Source organism: Chenopodium quinoa, unplaced genomic scaffold (genome assembly GCF_001683475.1).
Source record: "Chenopodium quinoa cultivar QQ74 unplaced genomic scaffold, ASM168347v1, whole genome shotgun sequence".
Lineage (NCBI taxonomy): Eukaryota > Viridiplantae > Streptophyta > Magnoliopsida > Caryophyllales > Amaranthaceae > Chenopodium > Chenopodium quinoa.
In genome coordinates, this window is record NW_018745003.1 from 1748408 (window position 1) to 1768726 (window position 20319).

Genomic DNA, 20319 nt, shown 5'->3' on the forward strand with positions numbered 1-20319 from the left:
GACAACATATCGAAGAGAATTTTAAGGTAAAATTCCTTGATTTAGTTTAGTTATTATAGCCACAAATCCAATCTTATTCGTTAAAAATAAAGATTAACGTGAAGACTAATAAACAACCACTTGTTTTGCAAATAGTACGCTCGTTTTTCATCAATTATGCAGCTAACTCTCTCAGTTTTGACCAGTAAACAAACCCATGGAAACAAATAGAAAGGGATATATAGAAAGAAAAGAATAAAGATAAAAATAAAAATAAACCTAAAATTAAAATCACAATTTCTTGAAAGTAAAATGCCATGACCAAAAAGATGAAGAAAGATATTGGTTTTTCATGCACCATTAACACAGAAGTAGGTTCAGTTTTAGCAGCATTAAGAAACAGTATCGAGCTATCGGCCGCAGAAGATAATTACCATGACACTGCAATCCTCCAACAATCCTTGAAATCATTGAGATCTCTCATTTTCAATCCTCAGCAAGAATGGCAATACATAGATCCTTCAATATACCTGTCCCCCTTCCTAGATGTAATACAGAGCGACGATGTCCCTGCAGCAGCGACAAACATTGCTCTCTCCTCGCTCATCAAGCTCTTAAAAATCCAAGTATTCGACGAGAAAACACCAGGGGCTCAGGAGGCCATGAATGCCCTGGTTATCTCCACTACAAGCTGCAGGCTCGAGAGGACAGATCCACTTAGCGAGGAAGGGATTCTTATGAAGGTCCTGCTGCTGCTTAACAACATAATGATGCACCCAGGCTCTTGCCTTCTCAAAGACGAGTGTGTTTGTAGGGTGGTTAACACAACCTTCCAAGTCGTGCAGCAATCATCAAACCGAGGAAACTTGCTCCAAAGAACTGCTAAATTTGTTATGCTTGAGATTTCACAAATTGTGTTCTCAAGGCTGGATAGCATAGAAGTGAAGGAAGGGGAGAATTCTGAGTCTGAGTCAGAAGAGTTGGATGACAATGACATTGTGAATAAAGGATTTGGTCTTCGATGTGTGGTGGACATTTTTCAGTTCTTATGTTCCTTGTTGAATGTAGTGCAGACAGTTGAGATTGATGGGATCATATCTCAGAGCAATGATGAGGATATCCAGATCCTGGCTTTGATGTTGATTAACACAGCATTGGAATTGAGTGGCGATGGATTTTCCAAGCATCCAAAACTACGTAGGATGATCGGGGATGATCTATTTCATCATTTAATCCATTATGGAACTCGTTCTAGCGCCCTCATCTTGTCAATGATTTGCAGCACTGTCTTGAACTCATATAATTTCCTACACGGGTTAGAACTTGATTTCCGAGCAATGATAAATCTATATTCAAGAATGTTTAACTATATAAAATAGCTGTCTAGGTGCATTGATTTTCCTTTCAAAACAGGGGGCTGTTTTGGAATAAAAACATTAATATTGGATCAAGTTATCCAGCCCCATAAATTGGTAAAGAGCCTGCATATTAAAGTAAAGCAATGCATAGAGAAAGTTAGATAAAATTCCTAACCAAATACCACAATTGAAATGTTTCCTTGATCTTGCAGGTCACTTAGGCTCCAGCTTGAAGCATTCTTCACCTTTGTTTTATTCAGAGTTGCAAAATTTGGCAGCTCGGTGCGATATCAAGAAGTAGCACTGGAAGGTATCATCAATCTCTGTAGACAACCCACATTTCTAATAGAGACTTACGTAAACTATGACTGCGCTTTCATGTGCTGCAATGTGTTTGAGGAAATGGGCAAGCTCCTTTGCAAACTGGCATTTCCAATGACTACCCCTTTGACAAGCTTGCAACTTCAAGCCTTTGAAGGCTTAATCATAATCATCCAAGCCATCGCTGATAAAGTAAACAATGGAGATAACACAGTTTCCTTCGAACCATTTCAGGTTGAAATTACAGAGTATTCTCCCTTTTGGGAAGAGCCATTAAGGAAGGACGACAACTTGGAAAACTGGGTACATATTTTAAGATTGAGGAAAGCACAAAAGAAGAAACTATTGATTGCAGGAACCCATTTCAATCAAGATGAGAAAAAAGGTCTAGAGTACCTTAAAATTTCACACTTAATTCCAAATCCACCAGATGCAAAAGCTTTTGCCTATTTCTTTCGCTTTACTCCTGGGCTCAATAAGACTGCAATAGGAGATTATCTCGGTGACCCAGATGAGTTTCACTTACAAGTGCTAAACGAATTCACAAACACATTCGATTTTACAGGCTTTGTTCTTGACACTGCATTGAGAACTTATCTAGAGAGTTTCAGGCTGCCTGGAGAGTCCCAAAAAATTCACAGGATTCTAGAGGCTTTCTCAGAAAGATTTTTTAATCAGCAATCATCTGAGCTCTTTGAAACCAAGGATGCAGTGTTTATCCTTTGCTACTCTCTCATCATGTTAAACACAGACCAGCACAATCCACAAGTAAAAAAAAAGATGACAGAGGAAGAGTTCATCAGAAATAACAGGGCTATAAATAATGGGAAGGACCTTCCTAGGGAGTATCTATCAGAACTTTTCCAATCTATTGCCACACATGCAATTGCCATTTTTGCTCAGTCGGCTTCTTTGGTTGAGATGAACCCTAGCCGTTGGGTTGAGTTGATAAGTCGATCCAAATTCATTAATCCCTTCATTGTATGCGACTTTGATCATAGACTAGGCAGAGACATGTTTGGAAGTATTGCAGGTCCTACAGTTTCTGCTCTATCTGCAATTTTTGAGCATGCTGACGATGATGAAGTCCTTAATGAGTGCATAGAAGGAATGGTTGCAGTGGCTAGAATTGCACGACATGGGCTAGAAGACATCCTTGATGAGCTTGTAGCCTCACTTTGCAAATTCACCACCCTGCTGAATCCATATGCATCTGCAGAAGAGACACTATATCTATTTTCTAATGAACTGAAGCCAAGAATGGCAACTCTTGCCGTTTTCAACATTGCAAATAAATTCGGAGAATCAATCAGAGGAGCTTGGAGAAATATAGTTGATTGTATGTTGAAACTCAAGAGGCTTAAGCTACTCCCCCAATCTGTGGTTGACTACGATACCTTAGTGGCAACAGAGGGTGAGTCACAGTCAAGGAACATCAGCGAGGATTCTAAATTCGGGAGTAGCAGAGGAAACAACTCCATGGCAACCGGCCGACTTTCACATTTTTTATTGGATAGTAATGAAGAGTCACTAAATCCTGGTGGAAGTGAGTTTGAACAAAACCTGAAAATCATACAACAGTGCAAAATTGGGAATATATTTAGTAATTCATCAAAATTACCTGTAGACACATTATTGAATCTAGGAAGAACTCTGATCTTCGCAGCAGCAGGAAAAGGGCAGAAATTCACTACAGCACTTGAGGAGGAAGAAACTGTCACTTTCTGCTGGGATATAGTAGGAGCCATTGCTTATGCGAACATTGACAGATTTTCCAGTTTCTGGCCTGCTTACTACGACTATATTGGTGCAGTTACTCAATTCCCTCTTTTTTCTCCTGTGCCATTTGCTGAAAAAGCAGCAATGATACTTTTTAAATTGTGCGTCAAGCTCCTTTCTTCTTACCAAACTGACAAGTATGCTGAAGAAGTCATGTTCAAATCAATAAGTTTGATGTGGAAACTTGACAAGGAAATTCTTGATACCTGCTGTGAAACCATCATTCAAACAGTGTGCAAAATTTTAACTGAATTCCCAGGTAATGTACAAACCCCAATCGGGTGGAAAACACTTCTGCAATTGCTGTCAGCCAATGGTCGACTTCCTGAAAACTATGATCAGGCAGTCAAGGCAATAATTCAGCTATTGTCTGATGGGAAAAACATGACCAGAACCAATTATGCATATTGCATTGACTGTGCTTTTGGTTTTGTTGCCCTGAGAACCAGCCTGGTGGAGAAGAACATACAGATGATGGATCTAATGGCCAATTCTGTCAAATTATTGATTCAATGGTACAAAGATAACTCTGACCCTGGAAGCAGTATCAGCAATGGAAGCATCACAAGCAATTCCGAAGACAAGATGAAATTATTTGTCAAGCTAGGAGAAGCCTTAAGAAAGACCAGTCTAGCACGACGTGAAGAAGTGAGAAACCACGCAGTAGCAAGTCTGAAAAAGAGCTTTGAACTAGCCAGAGATCTAGAGCTGACATCAACTAATACCATCATCTTCTTCAATCATGTAATATTTGCTATGGTTGATGATCTGCATGAAAAAATGTTGGATTACTCGAGAAGAGAGAATGCGGAGAGAGAAATGAGGAGCATGGAGGGTACCCTGAAAAACGCAATGGAGTTGTTAACTGATGTATTTTTGCTATACTTAAAGACAATATCAGAAAATCCAGGTTTCAGGAGTTTCTGGTTAGGGCTGTTAAGAAGGATGGACACCTGCGTGAAAGCAGATTTGGGTGTGCATGGCCCATCAAGAATGCAGCAAGTAGTCCCAGAACTATTGAAGAAGATAATTGCAGTAATGAAGGACACAGGAGTTCTAGAGCCAAGAGAAAATGATGATTTTTGGGATATTACTTACATCCAAATTCAATGGATAGCTCCATCACTTGAAGGGGAGATGTTTCCATATATTCCGTGATAATGTTTTATGGTCAGAAGAATACCTTTCTTATTCAACATATAATCGAAGAGGAGATGTATTCGTGCTTTCTTCTCAATTTCTCTCATATATTTTGGTAGCAGAATATAGAGAACTAGCCTCATGCAAACCAGAAATCTTTAGAATTAACTTATCCAGCACATTTAGATGCCAGAAATACGGAAATTCCCGAGAACAAGAGGAAATAGGAAGGAAAAAAATAAATGTAGATAAAAAAAACAAGATGGAAATATTAAATAGCAACCAGCTGATGCTGAAGAAAGTTCTTCTATTGCTGTAATTTTGCTAATAACAGTACATTTCTGTTAAATTAATGCTTTGCCAGTTGATACCAAAGCAAAACATAGATCAAAAGCTAAAGGGACAATCAAAAAGCATGTTAGAGATACAAACAGAAACATCCCTGAGGCTTTGCACATTTAGACATTTCTGCACACAGAAGGCACCTATCAAGCCAGCCCATCGAAAAACATACAGCAGTCCTCATCATATTTGCCCTTCCGTTCGCATCCACTGAGACAAGTAAAAGTTAAGATTAGTACTATGACTATTATCATTGCAGAGAGCTACAGGTGGAAACGAGATAAATAATAGTTACACATTACAAAGATCTGGTACTCTCAAGGTAAGATTTATGTTAGTCAATAAAATGAACAGAAAATCTCAATTTGAATTTCAAGCTGTATAACGAGCATGGAGATTACTGAAGAACAATCCCCCTCTCTCTATCTCTCTCTCTCTCCCTCTCTCTCTCTCTCTCTCCAATTGCATCTATACAGCAAGTTAATTTACCTTTATATCACCTCTCTTCCTCAAGTTAAGCCCACGAATTCGAGCACAAAAATGCAAACTCAAAAAGGATGCAGAAAACAACCAACACGCCTTCAGCAAATAGAATATTGAATGCATTGCTTCCAAGGCTAAAGCATACACAACCATCATATAATAATATACATTTTCAGCCAACATTCTCAAAACCAAATATAGAAGTAGAATGACATCAATAATGTCAATATAGTTTCAAATTTATAGGATGTATTTATACCTTACCATATCTTCCATTATCACAACAATCAACAGAACTACATTACAAGTGCTTAACATAACAAAATTACCCAAAAAAAAAAAAAGGGTTTAAGAGCAACCTTCATCTCTCACACATTCTCAACAGAGCAATCACTGTCCTGTTCCTGATCATCCTTTTGTCCTAATTTCGCAATCTCAACCTTTGTTCGATCAAGCATCTCCTTCTTTTGCAATTCCAATTCTCTCTGAAATTCCTCCCTCATCCTATCCAATTCCTCCATATGTTGTTTCTTACTATCCTCCATCTTCTCATATATCTCCCCAACCCTCTTAATCGACTCCGATAACATCCTATATGACTCCTCCGCCGCTTCCTCATCCTCATCTTCCTCCTCATCATCATCTTCCCCACACTCGGACTCCGAATTCCCTGGACTATCCCTCATCTCATCAGACGCATTAGAATGATCCAAGTAAACTCTCGGGTTCATAAACACGAACTCGCCCGAATCAACCCCACAAGCTAACCCACATTGCTCTTGCTGTTGCAATTGCCTTGGTGACATTGTCATCAAAACATCCATTTTCTTGAAGAACACCCATTTGCTACTCCCACCTCCTAAGCTAATCACTTTAGCTTTCTCCCTCTTATACTTCATCTTCAATGCATTTAACCTACTTCTACAATCCGAAACGCTGCGTTTCGACCGCGTCGCCTCCGAAACTCGCTCAGCGACGTCGTTCCAGTCCTCACTCCTCAAACTACTCCTACCCAATTGAAGAAACCTCTCACCCCAGATTTCCAAAAGGGCGAAAGTACCCTGCTCCGACCAATCGGAAACCATGCCGGAGGATTTAGAATTAGGGGTAGAATGGTAATTCCAAGTAGAGAGCTTTCTCTGCTTTTGGCGATGTCGAGTGGATGTGCGGCGGCGCCCGGGACCGTTGAAGTCTTCGTCATTGATGTCGTCATCTTCTTCTTCATCGGAATCGTCGATTGCTCCAAGAACGACGTCGTTTTCATCGTCATCATCTTCTTCTTCGGCGTAGCTTTTCTGGGGTTTTGATCGGCGAGAAGGGTAGTTCGAACGGCGATCCATTGACGAAAATTGAGGGAGAATTGATTAATTTGATGAAATTGCAGGGAATTTTTGGTGTCTAGAAAAACCCTAGAAATACAGCTACCTGAAGAATTGATAATTGAAGAATGTAGATGACAGTTTTACTAACCTTTTTTTCTTTTTTTTTTTTTATTTTAATTTTTGCTTTTTGGATAGCTTATTGTGGGGGTTTGACAATTTGATCCATTAGTAGTTCTCAAGCCCAAACTCCATGCTCTAAGAGTCTAAGCAGATTAGATTTGACAATACGACTTGATTCGACGAATCAATTCATATCCGAATTGTATTTGAAATAATCTAAGAAAAAATGAACTGACTCTACCCGAAATTAAATTTTCATGGAATTGACCTGTTTTACATGATAAATTGATTAACATAGAATTCATTCGACTCTAAATCAATCTGAAAACCAACAAAAAGAGTCAACTTCCCTCTAGTCTAATTTAAACACACATAAAAGTATCGGTATACATCCTTTTGAAGTTTATTTTATTTTATTTTTTTGTTTTTGGGTTACTCTCATCAAGCACGTATAACTATTGTGTTATATATTATTAATCAAAAATTGTAAACAATTATGTAAGAGTTTTTCCTATAGAATTCATAAACATTGGTTTAAGTGAAATATACATGATTACTTTTAGGATTAAATTTGAATATTAATCCAACAAACAATATAATGGTTGAAGCTTATATCTGTTATATTATGAAAAAAAGGAGTATAAATTATTCAACCTTTTTATTAATACAAGTATATTAGTAAGTTTTTTCTAATAAAGATGGTCAATCAAGTAAATAATAAGATGGTTCAAATTGAATCAATAAAATCATAAATGAAAACTTAAAAGAAAAATTGGTAAAAATAATCCCAATTATGGATTATTTTTAAATAATTCGAACTTTATGGTCATTCACTCAAAATGGTCCCAAGTGACCTGTAAAATATTTAATAGTTTTAATTTATCTAATTGACACATGTCACTATGTGATTAGTTGAAAAAATAATTAAAAAAGAAAAACTAAAACAAAAAAAAGCCCCATCCACCTATCTGGCAGTCTTCCCACCCAAAAGCCGAGCCCTGGTCCCCGCCCCCACCCTCGCCAGCGCCCATACCTCCCCCTCGCCAATGTCGGCGCAACCCTTCCCCCTACCCCATGAACCACCAAACCAGGCCACCACCTTACCCTAAATCGAAACCCCTAAAAAAACTACTCCCCATCGCATAAACCCCCTAACCAGCCCTCCCCCACTTTCGGAACTCGACTTTCTATAATTGATGGTGGATTGGAGAAAATGGGTGGCAGATTGGTGCTATTGTTGTGCGAATTGCTGATTTTGGCTGGCGGTGTATAGGGGTGTTGAATTGTGGTTGCGGCGGAGCTGGCGGTGTATAGGGGTTTTGTGGTTCAGGCGGTAGAGGAAGGACGTCGGCACGGGGGAGGGGTTTCTGGGCGACCGACGAGGATGGGGGTTCCGGGAGGATGCCGTGGCTGGTGGTGGGGAGGGTAGTCGTGGGTGGGGCTAGTTTTGTTTTTTATTTTTTAAATTAATTAAGCTTTTTTTTAAAAAAAAATTCTAACCAATTACGTGGTGCCACGTGTCACCTAAACTTGTTATAACAGGTTGGGTGATCGGTTGGGACCATTTTGAGCGAATGAACCCCAAAGTTCGGATAATATAAAAATAATCCAAAGTTGGAATTATTTTGAACGAACGAGTAGAAGTTGGAATTATTTTTACCAAATTTTCCAACTAAAAACTCAATTCACTAATTGAATTCAGTAGCGCGCAACCGTGCATTTAAATAAAAGCAAAAGATTTTGATCATGCATATACACATGATATATCATGTATCTTTATTCATACTATTATGTGTAGTTCTACGAAAGAAGCTTTGTTTGAAACTTCATTTATTCGGTTTGATTTAATTTTTCCTTCGTACTCCATACATGTATATTATTGTGCTAACACACCTAAAATTGACCATTAAATTGCAAAAACCTTCTACATAATTAACATAAGTTCAAGATTAATTTATTCAAGTCAATGGCCTTGTTGTGCGCACAAATTAGCAACCTGCTAAAGATTTGCTACTTATGAAAGGGTTGATAGAATTTCAATGTAGGAACTAGGAAGTGCCGAAGATACTTTCTATGGTTGATGAGGATTTGCAAATTAAGATGAGAAAATTTGATGACCTAATCTGAGTTGTCTCTGCAAGTCTACTAATGTGAATTGTCGTTTTTATGATCCCAAAAGAACAAACCAACCATTAATGTTAGCCAGGTTGTATTCTACATGTGTTGTAAGACTTGTAACTCAATTAATATCTTCAATCCAATGGGCTATTATGACAGTATTAACTTCCTTACTCTTCCAGGCCCATGAGGCCCACCTCTCAGATTTTACTCACTCAAGTACCCAACTCACTTCTCAATTAGACAATTATTGTCGATAGAGGACTTGTACGTGGTTGATCTTTACTCGCTATTGTTAGGATGAAAAATACTTTCTCCGTTTCATTAAAGTTGCAACACAGAATTGATAACCTTTCCAATACATTGTTTATTTGAAATCAGGTTAGGGTATAGTTGATCAACCATAGCTCACCCTTATTTTGGCCGGGTTACATCATAGATTTAATTTCCGACCATATAATTGGATTTTCAATATTTGTATAGCTATTTTGGTCATAGGCCTACATGTTCCAATTTGTTTAGGGTACGAATGCTTGGCCCCTACTTTTAGGCTTGATCTTAATCAAACTTATGAAAAATTCAAAACCAAGCATATACTGCATGGATTAGCAGTTTTTCAAAAAAAAAATGTTCCCCAAACTGGTGGCTTATACCTAAAAACCAATTCAAAAAAATCTTTCTTGGGAAGTAGAAAAGAACTGAATTAAGAACCACAGAAAATCTAGGTTTAATTTTTAACTCTTGATCTTGAATGCTCCATACTACAAGTAGTACATATGTACGTATATCTTTATATTTATATTTATGTGGTTTGGTTGTGTTTGTGAATTGTGAGTGGTAATTTGTACAGTTGTACTCTATAGCCTAACTAATTTGTCCTCCTGTTAGATTGCAAATTTCGTCTGTAGATGCAATGGAATGCATTTATTTCAACATGTGCATATAATAACTTACTAGTAAACATGTTGATATGCATGCCATCATTATTAATTTATTATTATATATAAAATCGACTGTTATTAATTAAATTTAATTTCAAAACGACAAAAAAAGACATCAATGATGATAGTTCATGATGTAATAACTAATTAAAATGTCGCCTAATTAAGGTTTACATATACTTCAATTCATTCCTCCATCCAAAGTACGACAAAGTCATATCAATAATAAGTGCGTGCAATTAGTCATAAACTTAATCAATTCGAGTTTTTTCATCGTAACATAATACACTTATCAATTCCATCATATCATTTTCTTATAATGTTCCCTATTTTGAAGTAGATCATAAAATAGTACACCATAATGAGTACAACTGTACAGTTAGGAATTCAAGTAAAATGATGTACCGACAAAAAGTTAGTTGCAGGTTCATCAACAACCTAGCTTACTTTCATGAGTTTGCGGTTATTACAAAGGTGGCGGGCCGGCGGGGGCAGCTAGCTAGTTAGTACGTGCTGCCATGAATGCAGTAATTAAATGCATGCAACAACTAACATTATATATATTCACGTAAATATGCATGCATGCATGACGAGTGTTTGTTGCTTACCTGGACGTGGTAGTAATAAAGCTTTATTTTTGTCAACTACTATCATTCATGTATCATAAAATCATATTTGTGTAATTCATGAAGAGAAGATAATATCATACAACTGTACTACTTGCTTCCATGGACCTCCCCACATTAAATTATCAAGACATTAAATGTAGTCTAGGGTTAAGTTTTATTATATATTCATGAAGTAGAGGATGCGTAGTGTATATTGAAGAAGAGAATTTTCATACATTACTCATTTGTTGTTGTGTGTTGATATGGCTAGAAGGGTAGCTTTAGTGCTATGGCTTGTTGCTTTAGTGGTTGCTTCTTTGGGTGTTGAGGGTAGGGATGTTAGTAAGATTAAGGATGGAGATGTGAAGAATCCAGAGACGTTTTTGGGTGGAGTTGGTGGTGGTGGGGTGTTTGGTGGCATAGTAGGGTGGAAGAAGGGTTGGGGTGTTGGGATTGGGAAGGGAGTTGGGTTTGGGATTGGGAAAGGAATTGGGTTTGGGATTGGAGCTGGCAAGCCTGATTGCTACGGAAAAGGAGGACTAGGTGGTGTAGGTGGTGGTTCTGGAGGTGGTGTAGGTGGTGGTTCTGGAGGTGGAGTTGGTGGTGGTGCAGGAAGTGGTGCTGGCGTTGGTGGTGGAACGGGTGGTGGTGTTGGAGGTGGTGCCGGTGGTGGCACTGGAGGACATGGGAAGGGTGGCTACTATGGAGGTGGTGCTGGTGGTGGCACCGGTGGTGGTGGAGGACATGGAAGTAAGGGAGGAAGTACAGGTGGAGGGGTAGGAGGAGGTTCAGGAGGAGGAACCGGTGGTGGTGTTGGTGGAGGTATTGGCAAAGGAATTGGAGGAGGTGGTGTTGGTGGAGGTATTGGCAAAGGAATAGGAGGAGGAGGTGTTGGTGGAGGAATAGGCAAAGGAATTGGAGGAGGTATTGGAGGTGTTGGCGGAGGAATAGGCAAAGGAATTGGAGGTGGTATAGGTAAAGGTATTGGTGGAGGAATAGGTGGAGGTATCTGGAAGGGAGTTGGAGGAGGAATTGGAGGTGGTGTTGGTAAAGGATTTGGAGGTGGAATAGGTGGAGGCATATGGAAAGGAGTTGGTGGAGGCTACCATAAAGGGATAGGAGGAGGAATTGGAAAAGGAATCGGTGGTGGAGTAGGAGGAGGTGTTTACAAAGGTATTGGAGGTGGATATGGTAAAGGGATTGGAGGAGGAATAGGTAAAGGTATTGGCGTTGGCATTTGGAAGGGAGTTGGTGGCGGAATTGGAGGCGGTGTTGGTAAAAAGTTCGAAGGAGCAACTGTTGTTGCCCACAAATCACCATCACAACACTGAAGGATCAAATCATCTAGCGGTTTAAATTCCATTTGTTGTAGTCTTTCAAGCATCATTTCCTAGCAAAACTTTTGCTACCAATTGAATGTTGTTTCTATTTCCCTAATTAATATTAGTAAATGTAAGATGTTACATTTGCATATAATTATACCGCGTATGATTGATAATACCACTTTGTGCAAATTCCTAATACTTGTTTTTACCCCTAATTGAACATGATAGTATATACCAACTCAAAATGACTAGAAGAATGTCAAACAAGTTGGATCAAAATTATTCACATAATTTTTGTTTGTAATATATTTTTATATAAGATTTAATTAGCTCTAGTTGAGAAATAACTCCAAATTATGGAGTTCTTACATCTTTCTGAAAAATTAGATGCCACAAACCTAAGCTAAGCCTTCTACCTTCCTTGAAGCTGTCAAATCCAAAATGGCTTCTCCAACGGACATGTAAACCCCATTATTAGAACCAAATAATTCAAGCACCTTTGATTTGTGAAGCTTCTCCATCACACTCCCAACAGGATTTACAAGAGTCAACTGCAAGAAATACAATCACATTGTTCCCAAAAAATGAGCACAAATTTAAATGTAACTTGAAATAATCCAAGCCAACCAAATCTTAGCTCCTGATAATTACCTGTAATGATCTCTTTTGGATGATCTTTCCGAGCTCTTGGATGGTGTCGATTCCACTCGTATCAATGGCTGTAACCGCTGCAAATGTGGACGAATCTTTTTTGGTTAGCATTTGGTGGTAAGAAGTAAGTAGTAAGGTTAACCAATTTTCAAGCAGTATTTGATGAAAATGTACCTGTCATGTCTAAAATTACATATTTTAGCATGGACTCTCTATTGGATTTGATCCAATCTTCCTCTTCCCTTATAGATCTTAGTATTCTGCAGAAAATTCAGCTGATACTTAAGGACAGACTTGCACCAAAAAATATATCAGTGTTAAATATAAAAAAGAAGATGCTAATTACCGTTCTTGGAGGTAAGTTGAATTTGCAAAATATATGGGAGCTTCGACACCTAAAACAAGGAACGATGGGATCCTCGAGGCATTCTTGTAACGTTCAAGGCTCTGGAACATTTGAGTGCCTGGAATGTTGCCCAAAGTCACAATATTTGGTCTAGTTATATGCAAGAGAACCTTGAATACTGATATTCCAACCTGAAAATTTAGATAGTCAATTAAATTATTTAAATTTATAACATATTAAAAACAGACGAAAAAATTGTAAATTGAGAATATAATTACAGCAAGGGAAAGTCCGGAAGGCACTGAGATGAAGAGAACGCCGAAAAAAGAGCTCAAACAAGCCACGAAATCAAGTTTGTCAACTTTCCATAATTTATAAGCTCCTTGGTAGTCTATAAGTCCAATAACAGCTGTTATAATGATTGCTGCTAAAACAACATTAGGAGTGTAATAGAAGAGGGGCATCAGGAAGAGCAGAGTGACTAATACAGCAGTTGCCATCACTATGTTGGAGAAAGCGGTCTTAGCTCCAGCATTATAGTTCACAGCAGATCGAGAAAATGCTCCTACAGGTTTGGGAAGTATATATGTAATTGTCAAAGTTAGATAAATGAGGATGATTGATGAGATGTGCATACAAAAATTCTTATCAGTCAATTAGTTTCTCCATTTTAGTTTACCAGTAGTCACGTAGCATGAGGAGCATGAACCAACAACGTTCATTATGCCTATTGCCATCATTTCTTTGTTACCGTCAACTTGATAATTTTCCAATGAAGCAAATGTTCTACCAACTGCGATTCCCTCCTAGAGGTAACCAAATTTTATGAAATTCAGCATGATGGGGAATGTAGAAAATCCGTAAAATATATATTCAAAAGCACAACTTCAGAACTACAAATCAGGGGTGAATTTATAACTTTGAACTAAAGAAGGCAAGGAACTAATCATCACTTACAGTTAGAGACAGAATACCAGTTATGAGACCCGTTTTAGCAACCAGAGCAACATGGGCACTGTGGAAGTATAACATGTTTACTGAAGGAGGATTCAGACCCTTGGGCAGTTGACCAATCTGTTCGACGAACAAAATAATTCAATTAACACAATCCATCAGCAAAATTGTTGCTTATGACGGTATTTATTATCTGTTTGTACATAATTGGATAAAATCAACAATAATATTAGCCATTTTTATTTGTCATGATAACACTAATAATAACTTGGATAAAATTCTTATTCAACAATCAATTGTTGGTTGATTCACTAAGCTTGTTTGATCAACTGGTAGTGTTAGGTAGTTTTGTTCTAGTGTTGGTTATTAACCAAGATTTTTGGTAAAACGTACAACTAAAAGGCAACCAACAAAACCGATTACCAAACAAGGCTGAAGTTTCATCATGAAAACGTTTCGTACATATAGTGACTTAAAAATCATTACTACGGCAGCAGATGTGACACTAGTGCAAAAAAATGGACCTGATATACATGAATTATCAACAATCATGGTATCGGACCACCCAATAACTTTACGTGGCCAATATTCAACAGACCAAATCTCACATACTTTGGTTTAAAGAAAGACAAAGAGATTCCAAATCTTTTGAAAAAAGTTTATTAAGATTCAAAGTTCCACTTACATTCCTTTTGAGGCATGTAAGGGACATTGGAAAAAAGCACTACAAGGTTTAATGGATAGAACTAAACGTCAACCAAAACGAAAAAAACAAAGTATGAAAATGAAACAAAGCAACCAAAATGTGACCATCCTTACTTTGGGAATCTTATCTGCATTAGACTTGAGACAAAATACTATAAGGGTTGATAAAATCACAGATGCTAAAGGAGCCGCTGCTGATATCCAGAAGAGCCTAGGCTTCTTCGTGCTCTGAAAATCAAAGAAATAGAAGCAAGAACAAAATTACAAACAAGAAAATAACATAACGAAAACCATCAATAGTGCATTTACACATACACATGAATAATGTTATACAATCTAGGATATGAATGAATGGCTTACAATTTGTCTTGCTGCCAAAAGAAAAACCAGAAAACTGATCCCCATAACAATTGTTTGCCATGACCACTGCAACCATTTAAAAAAAAAAAAAAAAAAAAAGACATGATCATCAGTAAATTATTCAGAGTACTAGAATTTTTACTCCCCTTCAACAATCATGTTGATCAAATATATACACTGAAGGTACTCAAACTTGGCGCGGTCATGTATTTGTGTTAGTAAATAAATGTAATACGAAGCATGTCACAAGTTTTCGATTAACAGAAGTACGTAGAGCTTCATCATTTTTTATTTTTATTTTCGTATCAATTATTGACCATTAAGGACTTAAACATGACATTAAGGGTGCCAAAACCATGCTCAAATGTAAATCGTAATAGTACTTGTCATTTGTTCGCGATAATACGTGTAACATTGCACATCATATAGTAAGTTACCTCATTTCTGTGGCTAAAAACGGAAGACATGACAGGGATAATCTGCATCTTGCTAGTAAAATGATTTATTCCAAGCAACCCTTTGAGCTGTTGAAGAGAGACAATGACTGCTGCTCCAGCCATGAATCCAATTAATGTGGCCTTTGATAAGAAATCAATAATAAAACCCAACCTATAATATCATATGATTAGACATCAGTCAAAGCATCCAACATAATACATGATATATGTTCCAACAGTCCTACATAACCATTATTTTGTCAATAAAATTTCTCATAGGCATTTTATCAAACATATACAATGCACATTGTTACCGCGAATCATCAACACTAAAAACCCATCAATATCATAATGTAAAAGATACCCATTAACAAAATTCATTGAATTTATTTTGAATTAGTGAACTTTACTTGTATTTCTAGTACAAGAAAATTAAACATAGATTCCTTTCATATCATCTATATTTTTTTGTTAAAAAAAAAGGACACAACTTTATAACAAAGAACCACTACTTTATGTGTCAGTGTGTCACCCCTATATGAAGTTGACTATTAATTAAGTTAATATATAATACACTCCTTATATACAAGTTTTTGCGCGTAGTACCTGAAAAAGCCCAACGAGGCCTGAAATAACCCGGCAAAGAGAGTAGAAGTGAAAGCGAGTTTAAGATAAAGGACGGAGTCGTTAACCGGTGAGACGAATTCGGTTAGCATTGCACCCATTACAAGAGATGCAATGGAAACTGGACCAACACCCAAATGTTTGGAACTCCCAAGAACAGAGTATATTAATGGTGGTACAAAACTTGAATCTGCAGAAATTAGAGTCTTAAATTAGTTAATTAACAAGGAAAATTCAAGGATTAGCAGTGTAATGTAGTGATTAAGTGTGCTTACATAATCCAATTATAGGAGGCAAATTTGCAAGCTTTGCGTAGCTTATACCCTGCCATTAACAAGCGTAAATGCATCAATTTAGGCTCATAATAAAGTTTTGAAATTAATTATTTGCCTAACCAAAATTTTCAACTTCTATTATACTGTACAAGTCTAAACATATTGACTTATATTTTTTCTTTATACGTTTGACAATTATATAGACAGGATTTAGTGTTAAGTATTGAATACGACCCTTGAAAATTTAATTCGCTCATAAAGGAAAATACTACTTCAAGAAATTGTTATATATACTTAGGTGCATATGCACCCATAAGTATTTTGTTTTCATTTTAACGATTGTTTTTTATTTAAATATCAAATGAAAAACAAAACTAACCCAAATTTGTTGGATGCACGGTGCATCCAAGTGTATATAAGAATTTTCATATTAATGCGTATATTACATAAATACTGAAGAGGTAACATGACTAACGTCATTTTGATAGGGCCCTTGAATATCTGACTTGCTTGATTGTTATACATCTTTCTATGTATTACTTCCCTGATTTTTATTTTTTTTTAAATAACTTATTTATGACCATTCAAATTTTGTAAAACACAGTAGTGCTAGTAGTAGTTATTTAAACATGCAAATATTAACGAGTAGCCAACATATTCTCAATTAATTTTCACAATTAATTAAAAAAATAATCAAGAAGCATCACATTATAAGGTTCCTAAATAACATGCTTTACACTAACTTCAATAAGGACGAAAGAATGCTTTTAACTTTATGTAACTATCACAGAAGAACAAAATCTGTTCAGCAATGAAGAAAGTTTCAACTTAATGTTACACAATTTTAAGAATTACGAGTAGATGGGTAAGAGGTTATGGGTTCGATTCTCATAAGAAATATGAGCCGATGGGGTGAGGTTGTGGAGCTAGGTTTAGGAGTACGTGTTCAAATAATGTGCACCATGACTGATGGTTCTATATTGTATGATGCACTGCCCATTAAACAGACCTCGTACAACCTTTAACTGCTACTAAACCTTTTATCAAACTGTTTAAGGCTAAGGAGTGACTTTTGAATTTTGAGTAATAATTTTTGTTTATTTCATTTTTCACATGCCAAACAGTATCAGAAGTGCAGTTTTTCCCGGTAAACAACTAGTGAATAGTAATAGACTATAGAGAACTTTAAATTATTTAAAATTATCTTTTGACATACTCTATATATCAAAATTACTATTTATTATTAAAAGTTGTGTTAGAGGACGAACTCAACCAATATGTTAAACTAATAATTGAGATCCAAAAATATATTTTATATTCTTTCACTCCCCCTCACACGAGAATCCGTTGGGCTTAAAGTATGGATGCCGCATAGACCCTCCTCATACCTTGTGCTTAATATTCCACTTTAAAAGGAGAGGTGAATGAGATTCAAACCCATAACCTTTGTGTCACGCTAGCTCTTGATACCAAATTAAAGGACCATCTCAACCAAAAACTTTTAGTTAAGACCCAGAAATATGTTTTATACTCTTTCAGGGGTCGTTTGGTTGGAGGTATTTAACAAAGGGAATGAGAATCGACGGGAATCATTCCCTTTGTTGTTGTTTGTTAGGCCACTTTTCCATTTCCTCCCTCTTCATTCCCCCAAATCCCTCCAAGTTCATTCCCCACCCCCCAAGGTATTTCCATTCCATTCCTTGGCCACCACCACACCACCATACCACCACCCTCCTACCTACCCACATCATCGGAAAACTGCACCGCCGCACCACCGCCTACCCTTCGCCGCACCTCCCCCACCAATTTCCCAGCAACCCATTTTACCAAATTAGTACCATCTTCTCTAACGGTCGACAAAATCCTTCTGAATTTGAAGCTTGGTAAGTCCACTTACTTTCATAACTATCGCACATTAACCCCTTTTGATATTGCTCAAATTCTGTATCAATGTCGTGAAAATCTGCATCTGGGTTTAAAGTTTATTGATTCTTTCTTGTTTAATTGCCCTAATTTTTGACATCACGCGGTGAGGGTGTGTGGGTGGTAAAACTAGTGATTCCCATTATTTTTTTACAACCAAACAACATACTACATTTGAGGGATTTTCATTCCATTCCATTTCATTCCCTTTGTTCATTCCATTCCGTTTACCCCGTAGAAACCAAACGGCCCCTCAGTATGTGTTAATGCATGGAATCATTAAGGTCGAATGAGTAACTTGAAAAATCAAGTTACCAGTATAAAATGTAGACTATTACTTTAGGACGACTTTAAATAAAAACTTTCATATTTGTATTATTTAAAGATGGAGATATATGTTTTTTATTATTTACTAGACACACGAGAAACATACTTTCAAAATAGACTTTGCTAATCATTATGTAGTATAAAGTTAGGTGGGAAAAAAAATGCATTTATGAAAAAACAAGAAATTATTTTATCAATTAGTTCAGATTATTTCAAGTAATACTAGTATTTACTAGCATGTTAAATGAAATTGTAATAATTTGCATTATTAGGCTGCACCAATCAATAAAATTGGAAGAGTTGGCATTATAACTTACTTCTAAAGTTTAATAATTATGAGTAACAAATATGATTATAACCAAAAGCAGAAAAAATTATGTAAATATTCTAAAGGTAACATTACCTTATAATTTGATGCTTACCATTTTAATATGATTTGTTTCATTAATTACCATAATATGGTCAAACCAAAAAAACTTTGACCATCTATTGCTACTTCTATACAAAAAAAAAAAAAAACAAAAAACAAAAAAAAAAAAAATTATTATTTTAAATAAGATATACGATGTATATTGTAAGAATCACTTTACTGTGTGTGATATCCATGTATCAAATTTACATAATTTACACCACTAACACGTATTTAAAGATATAATCAGTCAAGCATATATATATATATATATATATATATATATATATATATATATATATATATATATATATATATATATATATATATATATATATATATATATATATATATGGTGCAAACTACACAGCAAAATGCAAGTAAGCAAACTTAAAAAGAACGGAAGGAGTATCAATTATCCATAATACAAATGAAAAAGGATAAAAAAAAAATGATAAAAGAAATGATTACCTGTGGGATGGCTAGGCTAGCAATGGTGAGTCCAGCAACAAGATCAGATCTAAAGAGCTGAAATCCATAAGTAGGCAACCATTGAAGAATAGGGAAGATGTATTGAAAACCCAAAATCAATTTAGTTTTAAGATTTTTGTTTTTGAATTGATAAAGTGGATCATCTGGGAAGAAAATTTCATTAAGTTTGTGTTTGAGTTTTTGTAATGTGGTTTTTTTGGGTGGCAAAGAGACACTATGTATCCCTATACTATTCAGTACGTTTATCGACGTTTCTTCTTGCTCGACGGACATAGTTTGATGACCTTGATCTTCTAGTCCCATACTCGAAACACTCTCTCCTCGATCACCAAGTTTTTTTGAGGGGGAGTTACTTGAAATTCTAAGGTGTAAAGTGTGTGTATATATAGGGAGTTTAGGACATTATCTAGATTGAAATAATAGAATATATATTATTGGACCCATCTTATAGTTTTGTGGATGTATGTGTGTATTTCTTTTAGGGAAGGGGAAATGCTACAAGTTATAAACCGTTGGTGTGTGAAGAGAGAATAATATATATTTTAAAACAAATATACTTCGTATATTAGAATTAATGGACAGTTCTTATTATTTGAAATTTGGAAAGTAAAATAAGAATTACATAAAAAGAAAGGAAATTATAATGACCGTGCATGGAGGGAAAATGAAGTGGCTCAACTACTACTGTTTTTGAATAAAGTGAGACTTGAATGAATATGTTGATAGTTGCACACTTGCACACTTGCACTAGAAACAAATAATCCATATTGCTCGACTCATTTTTACCCTTTTTTTTTATTGCTTTTATTTATTTTTTGTGATTATGATAGTATTAATATATGTCGTGTTCTCTTCACTCGAGTTTTTTAATTTACTTAATATATATAATGATTTAAAATAATTTTAATAATAGAAAATGATTATTATCAATTAGAATCACTAAAGATGAAGGTGTTACGACATGTCATTGTAACTTCCTA

The 20319-nt window shown here is 36.1% G+C and overlaps 4 protein-coding genes across 4 annotated transcripts; 2 read left to right on the top strand and 2 right to left on the bottom strand.

Moving 5' to 3' along the window:
* Nucleotides 1–20: 20 nt before the first annotated feature.
* Nucleotides 21–4752, top strand: LOC110707811 (ARF guanine-nucleotide exchange factor GNL2). Its single transcript, XM_021885860.1, has 2 exons — nt 21–1294; nt 1550–4752. Exons 1-2 carry the CDS (start codon nt 297–299, stop codon nt 4593–4595), a joined length of 4044 nt encoding a protein of 1347 aa, XP_021741552.1. The 5' UTR covers nt 21–296; the 3' UTR covers nt 4596–4752.
* A 115-nt stretch (nt 4753–4867) lies between these two features.
* On the bottom strand, nt 4868–7171 carry LOC110707810 (trihelix transcription factor ASIL1-like). The gene is made up of 2 exons (XM_021885859.1): nt 5762–7171; nt 4868–5129 (listed from the first exon to the last, which is right to left on the bottom strand). Exon 1 carries the CDS (start codon nt 6740–6742, stop codon nt 5771–5773), a length of 972 nt encoding a protein of 323 aa, XP_021741551.1. The 5' UTR covers nt 6743–7171; the 3' UTR covers nt 4868–5129; nt 5762–5770.
* A 3603-nt stretch (nt 7172–10774) lies between these two features.
* On the top strand, nt 10775–11842 carry LOC110708120 (glycine-rich cell wall structural protein-like). The gene has a single exon (XM_021886229.1). It carries the CDS (start codon nt 10775–10777, stop codon nt 11840–11842), a length of 1068 nt encoding a protein of 355 aa, XP_021741921.1.
* Nucleotides 11843–12095: 253 nt separating this feature from the next.
* On the bottom strand, nt 12096–19867 carry LOC110707812 (probable sulfate transporter 3.4). The gene is made up of 13 exons (XM_021885861.1): nt 19319–19867; nt 16189–16237; nt 15896–16103; nt 15290–15461; nt 14853–14918; nt 14607–14720; nt 13791–13907; nt 13513–13639; nt 13112–13398; nt 12834–13024; nt 12662–12747; nt 12488–12564; nt 12096–12387 (listed from the first exon to the last, which is right to left on the bottom strand). Exons 1-13 carry the CDS (start codon nt 19640–19642, stop codon nt 12235–12237), a joined length of 1971 nt encoding a protein of 656 aa, XP_021741553.1. The 5' UTR covers nt 19643–19867; the 3' UTR covers nt 12096–12234.
* Between the last annotated feature and the right edge of the window lie 452 nt (nt 19868–20319).